Genomic DNA, 18,550 nt, shown 5'->3' on the forward strand with positions numbered 1-18,550 from the left:
TAGGAAAGATCTGCTGTTAGATATAGGATATGCTGTTAGATATAGGAAGGATCTGCTGTTAGATATAGGAAGGATCTGCTGTTAGATATAGGAAGGATCGGTTGTTAAGATCGGCTTTTAGATATAGGAAGGATCGGCTTTTAGATATACGATCTGCTGTTAGATATAGGAAGGATCTGCTGTTAGATATAGGAAGGATCGGCTATTAGATATAGGAAGGATCGTCTGTTAGATATAGGAAGGATCTGCTGTTAGATATAGGATCTGCTCGCTATCTTGTCTCATTTTCTCCCTGTCTGTCTCCTGAATTCAGACAGTGCTCTTCAGAGACAACCTGACCCATAAATGAAATGGGTTACAGCTTCAACTGGTCTGTTGTGTTGATCATGATCAATGACCACCAGTGGGAACGCAATCATTCTCCATCAAATAGATTTTTTATTGGCATCTTCGTGTGTCTCCGCAGCATTCAATTTGTCACTCTTACAGATTCTGTTAGAGACCTAATGCAGATCACAGCTGTCTGTCTGGTCTGTGAGAGATACCTAATGCAGATATCTCTCTCTCTCTCACTCACTCTCACTCACTAGTAGTGTACTACTAGTGCACTATGTAGGGCAGTGGTTCCCTCCTCCAGTCCCCCCAACAGCCCAACTCCAGTCCTCCAGTACCCCAACAGCCCAACTCCAGTCCTCCAGTACACCAACAGCCCAACTCCAGTCCCCCAGTACCCCAACAGCCCAACTCCAGTCCTCCAGTACCCCCAACAGCCCAACTCCAGTCCTCCAGTACACCAACAGCCCAACTCCAGTCCTCCAGTACACCAACAGCCCAACTCCAGTCCTCCAGTACCCCCAACAGCCCAACTCCAGTCCTCCAGTCCCCCCAACAGCCCAACTCCAGTCCTCCAGTCCCCCCAACAGCCCAACTCCAGTCCTCCAGTACCCCCAACAGCCCAACTCCAGTCCTCCAGTCCCCCAACAGTCCAACTCCAGTCCTCCAGTCCCCCAAAATCCCAACTCCAGTCCTCCAGTACCCCCAACAGCCCAACTCCAGTCCCCCAGTCCCCCAACAGCCCAACTCCAGTCCTCCAGTACCCCCAACAGCCCAACTCCAGTCCTCCAGTACACCAACAGCCCAACTCCAGTCCTCCAGTACACCAACAGCCCAACTCCAGTCCTCCAGTACCCCCAACAGCCCAACTCCAGTCCTCCAGTACCCCCAACAGCCCAACTCCAGTTCTCCAGTCCCCCAACAGCCCAACTCCAGTCCTCCAGTCCCCCAACAGCCCAACTCCAGTCCTCCAGTCCCCCAACAGCCCAACTCCAGTCCTCCAGTACCCCCAACAGCCCAACTCCAGTCCTCCAGTCCCCCCCAACAGCCCAACTCCAGTCCTCCAGTCCCCCAACAGCCCAACTCCAGTCCTCCAGTCCCCCAACAGCCCAACTCCAGTCCTCCAGTCCCCCCCAACAGTCCAACTCCAGTCCTCCAGTCCCCCAACAGCCCAACTCCAGTCCTCCAGTACCCCCAACAGCCCAACTCCAGTCCTCCAGTACACCAACAGCCCAACTCCAGTCCTCCAGTACACGAACAGCCAAACTCCAGTCCTCCAGTCCCCCAACAGCCCAACTCCAGTCCTCCAGTCCCCCAACAGCCCAACTCCAGTCCTCCAGTACCCCCAACAGCCCAACTCCAGTCCTCCAGTACACCAACAGCCCAACTCCAGTCCTCCAGTACACCAACAGCCCAACTCCAGTCCTCCAGTACCCCAACAGCCCAACTCCAGTCCTCCAGTACCCCAACAGCCCAACTCCAGTCCTCCAGTCCCCCAACAGCCCAACTCCTGTCCTCCAGTACCCCCAACAGCCCCAAGTACCCCCAACAGCTCCAGTACCCCCAACAGCCCAACTCCAGTCCTCCAGTCCCCCAACAACCCAACTCCAGTCCTCCAGTCCCCCCCAACAGCCCAACTCCAGTCCTCCAGTACCCCCAACAGCCCAACTCCAGTCCTCCAGTCCCCCCAACAGCCCAACTCCAGTCCTCCAGTCCCCCAACAGCCCAACTCCAGTCCTCCAGTCCCCCAACAGCCCAACTCCAGTCCTCCAGTCCCCCAACAGCCCAACTCCAGTCCTCCAGTACCCCCAACAGCCCCAAGTACCCCCAACAGCTCCAGTACCCCCAACAGCCCAACTCCAGTCCTCCAGTCCCCCCAACAGGGCGACAGTCAATTTAGATAGGTTACCTTGTGGTGGGTCTGTTTGAAACATGTAGGTATTACAGACTGAGACCGGGAAGACTGAGACACCCGTTAGCTGGTCATGCTGTAGAATATACTGTAATTCATCTCAACGCTACATCATCTAAAATGAACGGGAAAAAAATTCTGTGAAAACCAATGGATCTGTGTCCCAAATGACCCCTGATAGGGCTCTGGTCAAATGTATTGCACTATAGGGAGTAGGGTAGCAATTGGGTCGCATGAACAGTCTACACATATGGCATACATATTATTTATCCCTCTACACTTGTGTGTATAAGGTAGTAGTTGCGGAATTGTTAGGTTAGATTACTCGTTGGTTACTACTGCACTGTCGGAACTAGAAGCACAAGCAATTCGCTACGCTCGCATTAACATCTGCTAACCATATGTATGTGACCAATAACGTCTGTTAACCATGTGACCAATAACATCTGTTAACCATGTGTATGTGACCAATAACATCTGCTAACCATGTGTATGTGACCAATAACATCTGCTAACCATGTGTATGTGACCATTAACATCTGCTAACCATGTGTATGTGACCAATAACATCTGCTAACCATGTGTATGTGACCAATAACGTCTGTTAACCATGTGACCAATAACATCTGTTAACCATGTGTATGTGACCAATAACATCTGCTAACCATGTGTATGTGACCAATAACATCTGCTAACCATGTGTATGTGACCATTAACATCTGCTAACCATGTGTATGTGACCAATAACATCTGTTAACCATGTGACCAATAACATCTGTTAACCATGTGTATGTGACCAATAACATCTGCTAACCATGTGTATGTGACCAATAACATCTGCTAACCATGTGACCAATAACATCTGTTAACCATGTGTATGTGACCAATAACGTCTGTTAACCATGTGACCAATAACATCTGTTAACCATGTGTATGTGACCAATAACATCTGCTAACCATGTGTATGTGACCAATAACATCTGCTAACCATGTGTATGTGACCATTAACATCTGCTAACCATGTGTATGTGACCAATAACATCTGTTAACCATGTGACCAATAACATCTGTTAACCATGTGTATGTGACCAATAACATCTGCTAACCATGTGTATGTGACCAATAACATCTGTTAACCATGTGACCAATAACATCTGTTAACCATGTGTATGTGACCAATAACATCTGCTAACCATGTGTATGTGACCAATAACATCTGCTAACCATGTGACCAATAACATCTGTTAACCATGTGTATGTGACCAATAACATCTGCTAACCATGTGTATGTGACCAATAACATCTGTTAACCATGTGTATGTGACCAATAACATCTGTTAACCATGTGTATGTGACCAATAACATCTGTTAACCATGTGTATGTGACCAATAACATCTGCTAACCATGTGACCAATAACATCTGTTAACCATGTGTATGTGACCAATAACATCTGTTAACCATGTGTATGTGACCAATAACATCTGCTAACCATGTGTATGTGACCAATAACATCTGTTAACCATGTGTATGTGACCAATAACATCTGCTAACAATATGTATGTGACCAATAACATCTGCTAACCATGTGACCAGTAACATCTGGCAACCATGTGACCAATAACATCTGATAACCATGTGTATGTGACCAATAACATCTGCTAACCATGTGCATGTGACCAATAACAACTGCTAACCATGTGTATGTGACCAATAACATCTGCTAACCATGTGTATGTGACCAATAACATATGCTAACCATGTGTATGTGACCAATAACAACTGCTAACCATGTGTATGTGACCAATAACATCTGCTAACCATGTGTATGTGACCAATAACATCTGCTAACCATGTGTATGTGACCAATAACATCTGCTAACCATGTGTATGTGACCAATAACATCTGCTAACCATGTGTATGTGACCAATAACATCTGCTAACCATGTGTATGTGACCAATAACATCTGCTAACCATGTGTATGTGACCAATAACATCTGCTAACCATGTGTATGTGACCATTAACATCTGCTAACCATGTGTATGTGACCAATAACATCTGCTAACCATGTGTATGTGACAAATACAATCATACAATTTGATTTGATTTGTTTAGCTTGCTCAATGTGCGCATTGAACAGAAGAACAACTTTCATTCTAGCTCAATAATTAAGCATTTATTTTATTTTGTTGCCAAAGATTGTTTTCTGTCATCAACACATTAGCATTTTATGTCCTTCAGCTGATAAGACTTTCCCTGACCAACACATTAATTAAGGAGTAGCTTCCTCCTGGGGAGAACTGAACATAACTGAGGCACGTGTCCCAAATGGCACCCTATTCCCTATTTGGGTTTTTGGTCAAAAGTAGTGTACTTATAAAAAAGGGAATAGTACCATTTGGGACACGTGCTAAAGCTCCTATCTAATTCCCATCCTCAGAAACATGTATCGTTTATCTCATTAAGAGGACTGCACCTGTGAAACTAGCAGGCAAAAGCATCCTTCTATGGAGAGCTGGCAACATTCAGCGTTACAGACCTTTCAGTTGTCTCTATCTCAGAGGAGGCTGGTGGGATAGGAGGACGGGCTTATTGTAATTGCTGGAATGGGGGGGGTAAAAACATGTGGTTTTCCATACATTTGATGTGTTTCATACCGTTGCATTTATTCCGTTCCTGTCACGCCTGCTTTGGCTCTCCCTCCCTGGGGCTGGAGGGCGCCAGGCTGCTAAGCATTACGCACTCCTGTCACCATCGTTACGCACACCTGCTCCCCTCGTCACGCGCATCAGCAATTATTGGACTCACCTGGACTGTTACTGTAATTTAATTATGCCAATGTGTTTTCATCAATTGAAAACCCTTAATCTATTTTATGAGAATTTATAAGATTCTTGTTTGCATAAAATAGACGCAGACCTGTCTTTCAATAATAGGTAACAGAATTTATTCTCGGAGCGCGCTGCCACTTAACCACGAGCAACAGTTTATATACAGATCATGACGTCATTTCATTGCTTTAACAGAATCCCCTCCTCTCGACCGGGACAAAGTGAGGTGAAAAGTTCATTCTAACTTACTAAACACACTCCCAAGTAATTTTTGACCCCTCAACATTATCGATCACCACTGAGCTGACAGTTCTAATTAACAGAAAACCTAGGAATGCACTCACTGTCTTATCTCAAAACCCCAGAGCTCAGTTTCTGTATGTTCAACTATAGGTTAACGACCTTGACGTTAACGTCCCCAACCCATTAGTTTCTTCCTAGTTGGAATGGTGTTCAGTAACTTTAATTACTCCTTGTCCGTGTCTCACAATCCCTTCTTATGAACTCATATTGTTAATATGACCGAATAAAATATGACCGAATACCAACAGTGTAGCTATTACCTCCGTAAGGCAATCAAACAAGCTAAGCGTCAGTAGAGACAAAGTAGAGTCGCCACTCAACCGCTCAGACACTAGACATATGTGGCAGGGTCTACAGTCAATCACAGATTACAAAAATAAAACCAGCCCCGTCGCCAACACCGACGTCTTGCTCCCAGGCAAAATAAACAACTTCTTTGCTCGCTTTGAGGACAATACAGTGCCACTGACACGGCCCGCTACCAAAACCTGCGGGCTCTCCTTCACCTTAGCAAACATAAGTAAAACATTTAAACTGTTACGCCTTGCAAGGCTGCCGGCCTAGACAGCATCCCTAGCCGCGCCCTCAGAGCATGTGCAGACAAGCTGGCTCACTTCCGTCATCATGAAGTGCTTTGAGAGACTAGTCAAGGACCATATCACCTCCACCCTACCTGACACCCTAGACCCACTCCAATTTGCTTACCGCCCCAATAGGTCCACAGGCGATACAATCGCATTCACACTGCACACTGCCCTAACCCATCTGGACAAGAGGAAGACCTATGTGAGAATGCTGTTCATCGATTACAGCTCAGCATTTAACACCATAGTACCCTCCAAACTCGTCATTAACCCTGGGTCTCGACCCCTCCCTGTGCAACTGGATCCTGGACTTTCTGATGGGACGCCCCAAGGTAGTGAAGGTAGGAAACAACATCTCCACCCCGCTGATCCTCAACACTGGGGCACCACACGGGTGCGTTCTCAACACATCATGGACAAACTGAAATGGCCCACCCACACAAACAGGACACCTACACCACCCGATGTTACAGGAAGGCCAAAAGGATAATCAAGGACAACAACCACCCGAGCCACTGCCTGTTCACCCCGTTATCATCCAGAAGGCGAGGTCAGTACAGGTGCATCAAAGCTGGGACCGAGAGACTGAAAAACAGCTTCTATCTCAAGGCCATCAGACTGCTAAACAGCCACCACTAACATTGAGTGGCTGCTGCAGACATTGAGTGGCTGCTAACATTGAGTGGCTGCTACAGACTCAACTCTAGCCACTTTAAATAATTAATATTTGGATATAATAAATGTATCACTAGTTACTTAAACAATGCCACTTTATACAATGTTCACATACCCTACATTACTCATCTCATATGTACTGTATATACTGTACTCTATACCATCTACTGCATCTTGTCTATGCCGTTTGGCCATCGCTCATCCATAAGTTTAAATGTACATATTCTTAATCATTCCTTTACACTGTATGAGGTAGTTGTTTTGAAATTGTTGGATTACTTGTTAGATATTACTGTATAGTCGGAACGAGAAGAACAAGCATTTCGCTACACTCGCATTAACATTTGCTAACCATGTGACCAATAACATCTGCTAACCATGTGACCAATAACATCTGCTAACCATGTGACCAATAACATCTGCTAACCATGTGACCAATAACATCTGCTAACCATGTGACCAATAACATCTGCTAACCATGTGACCAATAACATCTGCTAACCAAGTGTACGTGACGAAATAACATCTGCTAACCATGTGACCAATAACATCTGCTAACCATGTGACCAATAACATCTGCTAACCATGTGACCAATAACATCTGCTAACCAATTGTACGTGACTAATAACATATGCTATCCATGTGTATGTGACCAATAACATATGCTATCCATGTGTATGTGATAGAGGAAATTATGGTTGAAATGACTAATTATGTATACATTCCAATCAGAACTGACTAGTCCAAATGCTATAATGTACTGTACATGTGAATTTTCTCTCTTGCTCCCTTTCCCAATTGTATATAATGTAGTCAGGAGTTTAGTAACAATGCCTTAGTTCATTCAGTTGTACAAATCTCCAGGTGGTGGGAATGGGCCATCTCCAGATTGTCGGGAATGTTGAATTATGCTGACTGGCCTTGACTTCGTGCTGATAACGCGAGGGCTCAAGAGCTAGAGGGGCCCTCTGTTTGTGAAATGGAACGTTTGGAAAACGCTGACGTCATTTTCAGTTTATAACCTGTGGAAATGTGTGTAAGCATTTAGTACTCTCTGGAATAAAACGCTCTTACCTGGCTTTTAAGACTGGTCTCGATCTACTTCATGCATAATTAATGAACTTACACCTCATTAATGAATTAGAAACGAGTGCGAAATTGGTTTTGACAATAAAACATAAAGGAATTTAGAATTCCTCTATCAGTATGTGACCAATAACATCTGCTAACCATGTGACCAATAACATCTGCTAACCATGTGACCAATAACATCTGCTAACCATGTGACCAATAACATTTGCTAACCATGTGTATGTGACCAATAACATCTGCTAACCATGTGTATGTGACCAATAACATCTGCTAACCATGTGTATGTGACCATTAACATCTGCTAACCATGTGTATGTGACCATTAACATCTGCTAACCAAGTGTATGTGACCATTAACATCTGCTAACCAAGTGTATGTGACCAATAACATTTGCTAACCATGTGACCAATAACATCTGCTAACCATGTGACCAATAACAGCTGCTAACCAATTGTATGTGACCAATAACATCTGCTAACCATGTCTATGTGACCAATAACATCTGCTAACTATGTGTATGTGACCAATAACATATGCTAACCATGTGTACGTGACCAATAACATCTGCTAACCATGTGTACGTGACCAATAACATCTGCTAACCAAGTGTACGTGACCAATAACATTTGCTAACCATGTGCATGTGACCAATCACATCTGCTAACCATGTGACCAATAACATCTACTAACCATGTGACCAATAACATCTGCTAACCATGTGACCAATAACATCTGCTAACCATGTGACCAATAACATCTGCTAACCAAGTGTACGTGACCAATAACATATGCTATCCATGTGTATGTGACCAATAACATATGCTATCCATGTGTATGTGACCAATAACATCTGCTAACCATGTGACCAATAACATCTGCTAACCATGTGACCAATAACATCTGCTAACCATGTGACCAATAACATCTGCTAATCATGTGTATGTGACCAATAACATATGCTATCCATGTGTATGTGACCAATAACATCTGCTAACCATATGACCAATAACATCTGCTAACCATGTGACCAATAACATCTACTAACCATGTGACCAATAACATCTGCTAACCATGTGTATGTGACCAATAACATCTGCTAACCATGTGTATGTGACCAATAACATTTGCTAACAATGTGAGCAATAACATCTGCTAACCATGTGACCAATAACATCTGCTAACCATGTGACCAATAACATCTGCTAACCATGTGACCAATAACATCTGCTAACCATGTGACCAATAACATCTGCTAACCAAGTGTACGTGACTAATAACATATGCTATCCATGTTTATGTGACCAATAACATATGCTATCCATGTGTATGTGACCAATAACATATGCTATCCATGTGTATGTGACCAATAACATCTGCTAACCATGTGACCAATAACATCTGCTAACCATGTGACCAATAACATCTGCTAACCATGTGTATGTGACCAATAACATCTGCTAACCATGTGTATGTGACCAAAACATCTGCTAACCATGTGTATGTGACCATTAACATCTGCTAACCATGTGACCAATAACATCTGCTAACCATGTGACCAATAACAGCTGCTAAACAATTGTATGTGACCAATAACATCTGCTAACCATGTCTATGTGACCAATAACATCTGCTAACCATGTGTATGTGACCAATAACATCTGCTAACCATGTATACGTGACCAATAACATCTGCTAACCATGTCTATGTGACCAATAACATCTGCTAACCATGTGTATGTGACCAATAACATCTGCTAACCATGTGTACGTGACCAATAACATCTGCTAACCAAGTGTACGTGACCAATAACATTTGCTAACCATGTGCATGTGACCAATCATATCTGCTAACCATGTGACCAATAACATCTACTAACCATGTGACCAATAACATCTGCTAACCATGTGACCAATAACATCTGCTAACCATGTGACCAATAACATCTGCTAACCAAGTGTACGTGACTAATAACATATGCTATCCATGTGTATGTGACCAATAACATATGCTATCCATGTGTATGTGACCAATAACATCTGCTAACCATGTGACCAATAACATCTGCTAACCATGTGACCAATAACATCTGCTAACCATGTGTATGTGACCAATAACATTTGCTAACCATGTGCATGTGACCAATCACATCTGCTAACCATGTGACCAATAACATCTGCTAACCATGTGACCAATAACATCTGCTAACCATGTCTATGTGACCTATACCATTTGCTAAACATGTGTATGTGACCAATACCATCTGCTAACCATGTGTACGTGACCAATAACATCTGCTAACCAAGTGTACGTGACCAATAACATTTGCTAACCATGTGTATGTGACCAATAACATCTGCTAACCAAGTGTACGTGACTAATAACATATGCTATCCATGTGTATGTGACCAATAACATATGCTATCCATGTGTATGTGACCAATAACATCTGCTAACCATGTGACCAATAACATCTGCTAACCATGTGACCAATAACATCTGCTAACCATGTGTATGTGACCAATAACATTTGCTAACCATGTGCATGTGACCAATCACATCTGCTAACCATGTGACCAATAACATCTGCTAACCATGTGACCAATAACATCTGCTAACCATGTCTATGTGACCTATACCATTTGCTAACCATGTGTATGTGAGCAATAACATCTTGCACTGAAAAGTTCTCTGCCAGTTTCTGCATCCCACGGGGATTCTGGGGATTCCCCCATTGGATCTGAAAACACCAGCAAAAACACACCTTCCCTCCAAATTAGTTCAGTTTTCTGGATGGTGTCTGGGATGAACAGTTGAAAAGAAGACGTTATGTCCTGCAGATGAGTCACCGCCATCCGTGTCGGCCCTGGTTACATTGGCGTCCATGCGGGGTGGCTCGTTCCTTGGGCACGAAGACCATTCAATAAAAAAATATAAAAAAATCTCGTCCTGCAGGCTGCTGATGAGTTCGTTGCTGACGGGCTGGTCCTGTGGCTGGTTGCTGACGGGCTGGTCCTGGGGCTGGTTGCTGATGGGCTGGTCCTGTGGCTGGTTGCTGACGGGCTGGTCCTGGGGCTGGTTGCTGATGGGCTGGTCCTGTGGCTGGTTGCTGATGGGCTGGTCCTGTGGCTGGTTGCTGATGGGCTGGGCCTGGGGCTGGTTGCTGATGGGCTGGTCCTGTGGCTGGTTGCTGATGGGCTGGTCCTGGGGCTGGTTGCTGACGGGCTGGTCCTGGGGCTGGTTGCTGACGGTCTGGTCCTGGGGCTGGTTGCTGACGGTCTGGTCCTGTGGCTGGTTGCTGATGGGCTGGTCCTGGGGCTGGTTGCTGACGGGCTGGTCCTGGGGCTGGTTGCTGATGGGCTGGTCCTGGGGCTGGTTGCTGATGGGCTGGTCCTGGGGCTGGTTGCTGATGGGCTGGTCCTGGGGCTGGTTGCTGATGGGCTGGTCCTGGGGCTGGTTGCTGATGGGCTGGTCCTGGGGCTGGTTGCTGACGGGCTGGTCCTGGGGCTGGTTGCTGATGGGCTGGTCCTGGGGCTGGTTGCTGATGGGCTGGTCCTGTGGCTGGTTGCTGATGGGCTGGTCCTGGGGCTGGTTGCTGACGGGCTGGGCCTGGGGCTGGTTGCTGACGGTCTGGTCCTGGGGCTGGTTGCTGACGGTCTGGTCCTGTGGCTGCTTGCTGATGGGCTGGGCCTGTGGCTGGTTGCTGACGGGCCTGGGGCTGGTTGCTGACGGGCTGGTCCTGTGGCTGGTTGCTGATGGGCTGGGCCTGGGGCTGGTTGCTGACGAGCTGGTCCTGTGGCTGGTTGCTGACGGGCTGGTCCTGTGGCTGGTTGCTGACGGGCTGGTCCTGTGGCTGGTTGCTGACGGGCTGGTCCTGTGGCTGGTTGCTGACGGGCTGGTCCTGTGGCTGGTTGCTGACGGGCTGGTCCTGTGGCTGGTTGCTGACGGGCTGGTCCTGTGGCTGGTTGCTGACGGGCTGGTCGTGTGGCTGGTTGCTGATGGGCTGGGCCTGGGGCTGGTTGCTGATGGGCTGGTCCTGTGGCTGGTTGCTGATGGGCTGGGCCTGGGGCTGGTTGCTGATGGGCTGGTCCTGTGGCTGGTTGCTGATGGGCTGGGCCTGGGGCTGGTTGCTGATGGGCTGGGCCTGGGGCTGGCAGAGGGTCAATCTCATCCTCTTCTTCCAACTCACTTGTCAGATTCCGAATTGACAGAGACATGATCCTCATGTTCAGAAAATTCTTCATCTTGCAAAGTGGAAGACACTCCTTCCACACTAGCTTCTCTCTCTGCAAAATAAAAAAATTCTAAGGCCCTCTGGGCAGAGATTATTGTTGCCATACTGATTGATTGTGGAAAGGAGCCACACATGCAAAGCTATTTATTTATTGTGTCCCTCCTCCAATTTGCACCTGGCTGGTGTAGAGTCGTGGGAAAATACAATGTATGAAAATGTGTTATTTTACATGTTCTTCATGCTGTTTCGGAGCAAGTAGGGCTCTGGTCGAAATAGTGCACTATATGGGGAATAGGGTGCCATAGGGCTCTGGTCGAAATAGTGCACTTTTGGGGAATAGGGTGCCATAGGGCTCTGGTCGAAATAGTGCACTTTATGGGGAATAGGGTGCCATTGGGCTCTGGTCTAAAGTAGTGCACTAGATAGGGAATAGGGTGCCATAGGGCTCTGGTCTAAAGTCGTGCACTAGATAGACAGGGCGGCAGAGTAGCCTAGCAGTTAGAGTGTTGGTCTAGTAAGCGAAAGGTTGCCAAGTTCATATCCCCGAGCAAATTGAGCTGACAAGGTACAAATCTGTCGTTCTGCCCCTGAACAGGCAGTTAACCCACTGTTCCTAGGCCGTCATTGTAAATAAGATTTTGTTCTTAAATAAAGGTAAAATAAAAAAAAATAGGGAATAGGGTGCTATTTGAGACTAATGTGAACTCAACAAAACATTTCACCATGCTACTGGACTTAAATGAAAAGTCGGGTTAAAAAACGTTTAAAAATTCCCTGACGTTGACGACTTTTTGCAAATCCAATCTGTTTTCCATCAAATTGATTTTCTTTTGTTGAAATGACGTTAATAATACAATACCATTGGGTAGTGAATGTTATAATTTATAGATTGAAGTGTATTCTTTCGGCAAATAGACACTTTTCAATATTTCTATTGTGATTTTTAATCATACATTTAAAGGGTCATTTCAAGTAATAGTTTTATTAGTTGGGAGCTAATATGAGTTGCCACACACATATTGAAAAGGACACTAGCTCAGGTAGAGGGAAAGGGAGAGAGGGGAGAGGGAGAGAGGGAGAGGGAAAGGGAGAGAGGGAAAGGGAGAGAGGGGAGAGGGAGAGAGGGAGAGAGGGAAAATGGAGAGAGGGAGAGGGAAAGGGAGAGAGGGGAGAGGGAGAGAGGGAGAGGGAAAGGGAGAGAGGGGAGAGGGAGAGAGGGAGAGAGGGAAAATGGAGAGAGGGAGAGGGAAAGGGACAGAGGGAAAAGGGAGAAAGGGAAAGGGGAGAGGGAAAAGGGAGAGAGGGAGAGAGGGAGAGGGAAAGGGAAGAGAGGGAGAGAGGGAAAAGGGAGAGAGGGAGAGGGAAAGGGACAGAGGGGAAAAGGAGAGAGGGAAAGGGGGAGAGGGAAAGGGGAGAGAGGGAAAAGGGAGAGAGGGAAAGGAAGAGAGGGAAGGGGGAGAGGGAAAGGGAGAGAGGGAAAGGGAGGAGAGGGAGAGAGGGAAAAGGGAGAGAGGGAGAGGGACAGAGGGGAAAGGGAGAGAGGGAAAGGGGGAGAGGGAAAGGGGAGAGAGGGAAAAGGGAGAGAGGGAAAGGAAGAGAGGGAAGGGGGGAGAGGGAAAGGGGGGAGAGAGATGATGCCGGGTACCATCTGTCATGGTGTTGCTTACTGTACATAATAAGTTGTGAAGGAATTAACGGACCAAGGCGCAGCGTACGTAGAGTTCCACATGTTTAATCAAAAACAACGAAGAAGAACAAACGATACATGAAGCTGAAGCAGTGCTAACAGGTAACTACACAGAAACATGTGGAACTCTACGTACGCTGCGCATTGGTCCATTAATTTTATTAGACGACCGTGACAGAAGATGCCACCACACCAGGACCAAGCAGCGTAACCAGGAGGAGAGTGTATCCTGGACTTGGGAAACAATATTGGATGGGAAGGGATCCTGGACTTGGCAGGAAATCCTGGCAGGTAGAAAGCCCAAAGGACAGCCTGAAAACATTTCTGAGGGGGGGGGTCGGCGGAGCCGAGCCAGAGACCGTAAGGAACTCAGCGAAAGATTCCGGAGAGAGGTGGTGGCGATGAGAGCGCTGCAGAGGAGCGTGACACCAGTCCGGCACCATCTGTGCCAGCTCTACGCACCAGGTCTCCAGTGCGCCTCCACTGCCCAGTACGTCCTTGGCCTCATCCTCTCACTCTCCCTGAAGTGCGTGTCACCAGCCTGGTGCCACTTGTGCCGGCCCCACGCATAGGTCCAGAGCTCCAGGCGACGGTCCCCAGTCCAGAGCTTCAGGCGACGGTCCCCAGTCCATAGCTTCCGGCCACGTTTCACGGCCCGGAACCTCCTGAGACGGTCCACGGTCCAGAGCCTTCTGCGACGGTCCATGGTCCAGAACCTCCAGCTCCATGGCAGGAGCCCTTCTCTGCGCCGGTGCCCAGTCCAGGCACGGCGTCCAGTCCTGCGCCAAGGCCAGAGCCTTCCTCTGCGCCGATGCCCAGTCCAGGCACGGCGGCCAACTCAGCTCCATGGCCGGAGCCTTCCTCAGCGCCGGTGCCCAGCGTTCTCCCCAGCTCCATGGCCGGACCCGTGGTCTGGGCTGGGGCAAAGACCCGCACCGGAGCCGCCACCGACGCTAGTCACCCCCCCCCCCCACACTCCCCAGTTGGTTTCAGGTTTTGCGGCCGGGGGGGTTGTTGGGGGGGGTTGTACTGTCACACCCTGACCATAGAAAGCCTTTTTTATTCTCTATTTTTGTTAGGTTGGGGTGTGACTAGGGGGGGGGGGGTTTCCTATCTAGGTGCTTTGTTTTCTATGTTGGCCTGGTATAGTTCCCAATCAGAGGCAGCTGTTTATCGTTGTCTCTGATTGGGGATCATATTTAGGCAGCCATTTCCCCACTGGTTTTTGTAGGATCTTGTTTCTGTGTAGTTCCCTGTGAGCACTGCTTGAGCTTCATGTATCGTTTGTTCTTCTTCGTTGTTTTTGTGAGTTTCATTTGATTAAACATGTGGAACTCCCTGGTCCGTTAAATCATTAGACGACCATGACAACTGCATGCACACATAAACATACTGCATACGTACACACACACATGCTGCAAATGTACACACACACAAACACTCACACACACACACATACTGCATACCTACACACACACAAACACTCACACACACACTGCATACGTACAGATACACATATATATGCACATACTGCATTCACACTCACATATATACATACCAACATACACACAGTCTCTCTCTTTCTCTCCCTCCCACAAAAACATGCACTGGCACGACACAAACACTTAGTTTTGTTACCACAGATGGTGTGTGTGTGTGTGTGTATGTGTGTGTGTGTGTGTGTGTGTGTGTGTGTGTGTGTGTGTGTGTGTGCGTGTGTGTGTGCATGTATGTGTGTATATAGATGAGCCTCAGGAGAACAGCATGTGTTTGTGTGTGTGTGTGTGTGTGTATATAGATGAGCCTCAGGAGAAACAGCATGTGTGTGTGTGTGTGTGTGTGTGTGTGTGTGTGTGTGTGTGTGTGTGTGTGTGTGTGTGTGTGTGTGTGTGTGTATGTATGTGATTCTACTGTCTACTCAACCAGCGGCCACGTCCCAAATGATATGTGTGTGTGTGTGTGTGTGTGTGTGTGTGTGTGTGTGTGTGTGTGTGTGTGTGTGTGTGTGTGTGTGTGTGTGTGTGTATAGCTGGGAGTTCATACCACACTGTGTGCTGTGGTAGTCAATATACTGTCATTATGTCACACTGATATAGAATCAAATCCCCTTCTCACAATCAGCTGATATCTCAAAGTGCTGTACAGACACCCAGACCTAAAACCCCCAAACAGCAAGCAATGCAGGTGTAGAAGCACATTCAAAACAGTTTACCATTAAATAGCCCATCCAGGTAGATGACTTGCTGCTATTCTGTCTTTATTCTGCCCTTCTCTGCTCTCTAAATGTTTCAACTCAGATAGGCTATCGATTAAATGTCCTAATTGCAGTGAAGCCAATTTACTAACTATAGTAAAATACCTGACAACATCACGGTTATGAAAAACTCCCTACACAGACACACAGGACATTACAATACTCTAGAGCTAAACGCCGTTCATCTCCAGCATCCCGTAATAATCACATTTCTTCAAACTGGACTATGAAGGCACAACTGCCGCAATGATAATGTTGTGATAATTGACGTATTCCATTGTGTTGACTCACTTTTACAGTTTATAAACACATTAAATAGTGTTGTTTCTGTTCATTAAAAACATATGTGGCACTGGGACGCAGGCGCAGTGAGGGTATCAGCCTCACTTTCCCGCCGTGCGTTTTATTCCTTTACTTAGTAGCCTACTATCACACAATTATAGGCTATCGCCTTGCCCACTGTGTTCTGCCTCTAAAATCCCGTCGGGAGCGTTGAGAAACACCTCTCCAAGGGGAAGTCCGGAACAAGACAACCACTATTGTATACTGTTGTCCAACAGCTGGATTTACAGAGTGGTTTCCTTTCATAATCTTGCAGGCAGATCGAATCTGTGTATTGACCTCCTATCGGACGGAAGGATTGTGCGATCTCCGTATTTCACAATTCAATGCAGGGACAGGCTCTTATACTTTTCATGTGTATAGGCCGAAACTAGTTTTTATATAGAATAGTCCCCGCTTCTTCGGGTTATTTGATCAATCTAAGTTACTACGTTGAAACCATAGCATAGACTATTAATGTTGATAAATTGCTGTCTTGCAGCAAAACATGTGAAATGTGTTTAGTTTAGATGATTTGGGCACGTACCTCAAACAACGGTCCAATTTTATTTTTCTCCAGGTAAGACTGAATTCTTGACTGCTGTTGAGACGCCATGAAGAAACTATAGATATTGCATTAAACGTTACTGTGCTGAGTACAAACTGTGCGGCAGAATCATACGTTCATCCACCTAGATATACGAGAGTCGACCGCCTTTTTGAACTGTAAAACTGTAGCCAAGTGCAGAGAGAGAAGAACAGTTCCGCACCGCAGATATCGGGCGTTTAAGATTGGTGCGTTTGCTCCACCGAGACGAGACGCGCATAGTGGAAGGAAAGTAGCAGGTACACGGCCGCGCCGCGCTGCGCTCCGTTCGACTTGATTACTACATTAGGAGCACGGGACCGTCCCCGGAGCGATGCTTGAGTGGCTCCCTAGGGTCCTGTTCCACCACCAAGCCAATGGCAAAGACGGTAATTTGACAGTGATTAGGCATCTTCTGCTCATTGGCTGAGAGTGATATCAGTGGATGAGAGCTTCGGCCACTCCTTCAGATTGTTTACCCGTGCCCGGTATTTAAAGGTCCTGAAAGACAGACAGATGTGACAGACACGGTGCGGCTTTTTGCGCAGCTGCACTGTATCCTGGCTACACCACACGGTGCTGCGCTTGTTGAAACATTGGCCTGGGCATGATTCACCTAGTAAAATGCACACTCCTCCTGTCCTGTACAGATGCGTTTCACATGACCATAATGCATATGGAAAACGGAATAAGTGGGGAACAGATGTCTTGTTCTATTCTGCTCATCAAAATGATTTTCACCCATTTGCTCGGCAATGGAGAAATGTGTATATGTGGGTGGACTGTGTTCTTCAGCAGCTTGTGGAAAAGTGCCTGGCTGGCACAGTGTGTTGAGATACATCTCTCTCTGTGTTCCAAATGGTACTATATTTCCTTTGTACTGGTAATTGCACTACACCCTACTTCCTGTGTACCGGTAATTGCACTACACCCTACTTCCTGTTCCGGTAATTGCACTACACCCTACTTCCTGTGTACCGGTAATGCACATTAGACCTGCATTAGACCTTTAAAACACTGCAGGCTCCACCAAAGAAGCCAAAACTAAGTCAAATATAATCCTACAGTATGTCTTCTTTAAATTGAAATGAATGACTAACGGTATAACATCGTATATTCAAAAGTAATAGAGAGAAAATTAAACATTGGTTTAAAAATGACAGAACAATTACATTGCTAAATAGGGAATCGTGTGTAGACTTTTAAAAAAGGGAATCGGCTGTCATTTGGGACACATTTTAAAAGCTCAGTTCTTCAGTGGTAGAAAGAGAGAAGTCTTCTAGGATCAGGATGAAGCCGGATCAGAACTTCTCCGGACTGTCAGCTCCCGACAGGAACCAGAGAATTAGGCGTCAGCATCCGGGGGTGGAAGCTGGCACAGCTTATACTGTCTGGAAACATACAGTCATTTGGTAGAGTTAGGAGAGGGGCTCATTCGTGGTGACTGTTAAAGATGTAGATGCACACGCAGCATGGTACACGCACACAAAGCGTTTTTTAGTTCTACCGCCTTTAAAATGCACATTAACACAAGAGTCCTGTCTCCTACTGTTAGATCTCAAACCGTAAAATGTTCAGACAACGCAATCAGCTACCCTAGCCTCACCTCATTTCTCCATCGGTAGTTACGCACCCCTCCTCACAGACCTGTCGTAGTAATGACCCCTCACAGACCTGTCGTAGTAATGACCCCTCCTCACAGACCTGTCGTAGTAATGACCCCTCCTCACAGACCT

The 18,550-nt window shown here is 46.5% G+C and overlaps 1 protein-coding gene across 1 annotated transcript in view; it reads right to left on the bottom strand.

Annotated features, from left to right (window-relative positions):
* LOC135563868 (uncharacterized protein C8orf34 homolog) overlaps positions 1–17,103 on the bottom strand; it is a 63,177-nt gene extending 46,074 nt beyond the window's left edge. The window contains exon 1 of the mRNA XM_065007714.1: positions 16,776–17,103. Coding sequence (XP_064863786.1) covers positions 16,776–16,844 — 69 coding nt within the window. The 5' untranslated portion in view covers positions 16,845–17,103. The remainder of the gene's footprint in view (positions 1–16,775) is intronic.
* Between the last annotated feature and the right edge of the window lie 1,447 nt (positions 17,104–18,550).

This window comes from Oncorhynchus nerka, linkage group LG22 (genome assembly GCF_034236695.1).
Source record: "Oncorhynchus nerka isolate Pitt River linkage group LG22, Oner_Uvic_2.0, whole genome shotgun sequence".
NCBI classification, from domain to species: domain Eukaryota; kingdom Metazoa; phylum Chordata; class Actinopteri; order Salmoniformes; family Salmonidae; genus Oncorhynchus; species Oncorhynchus nerka.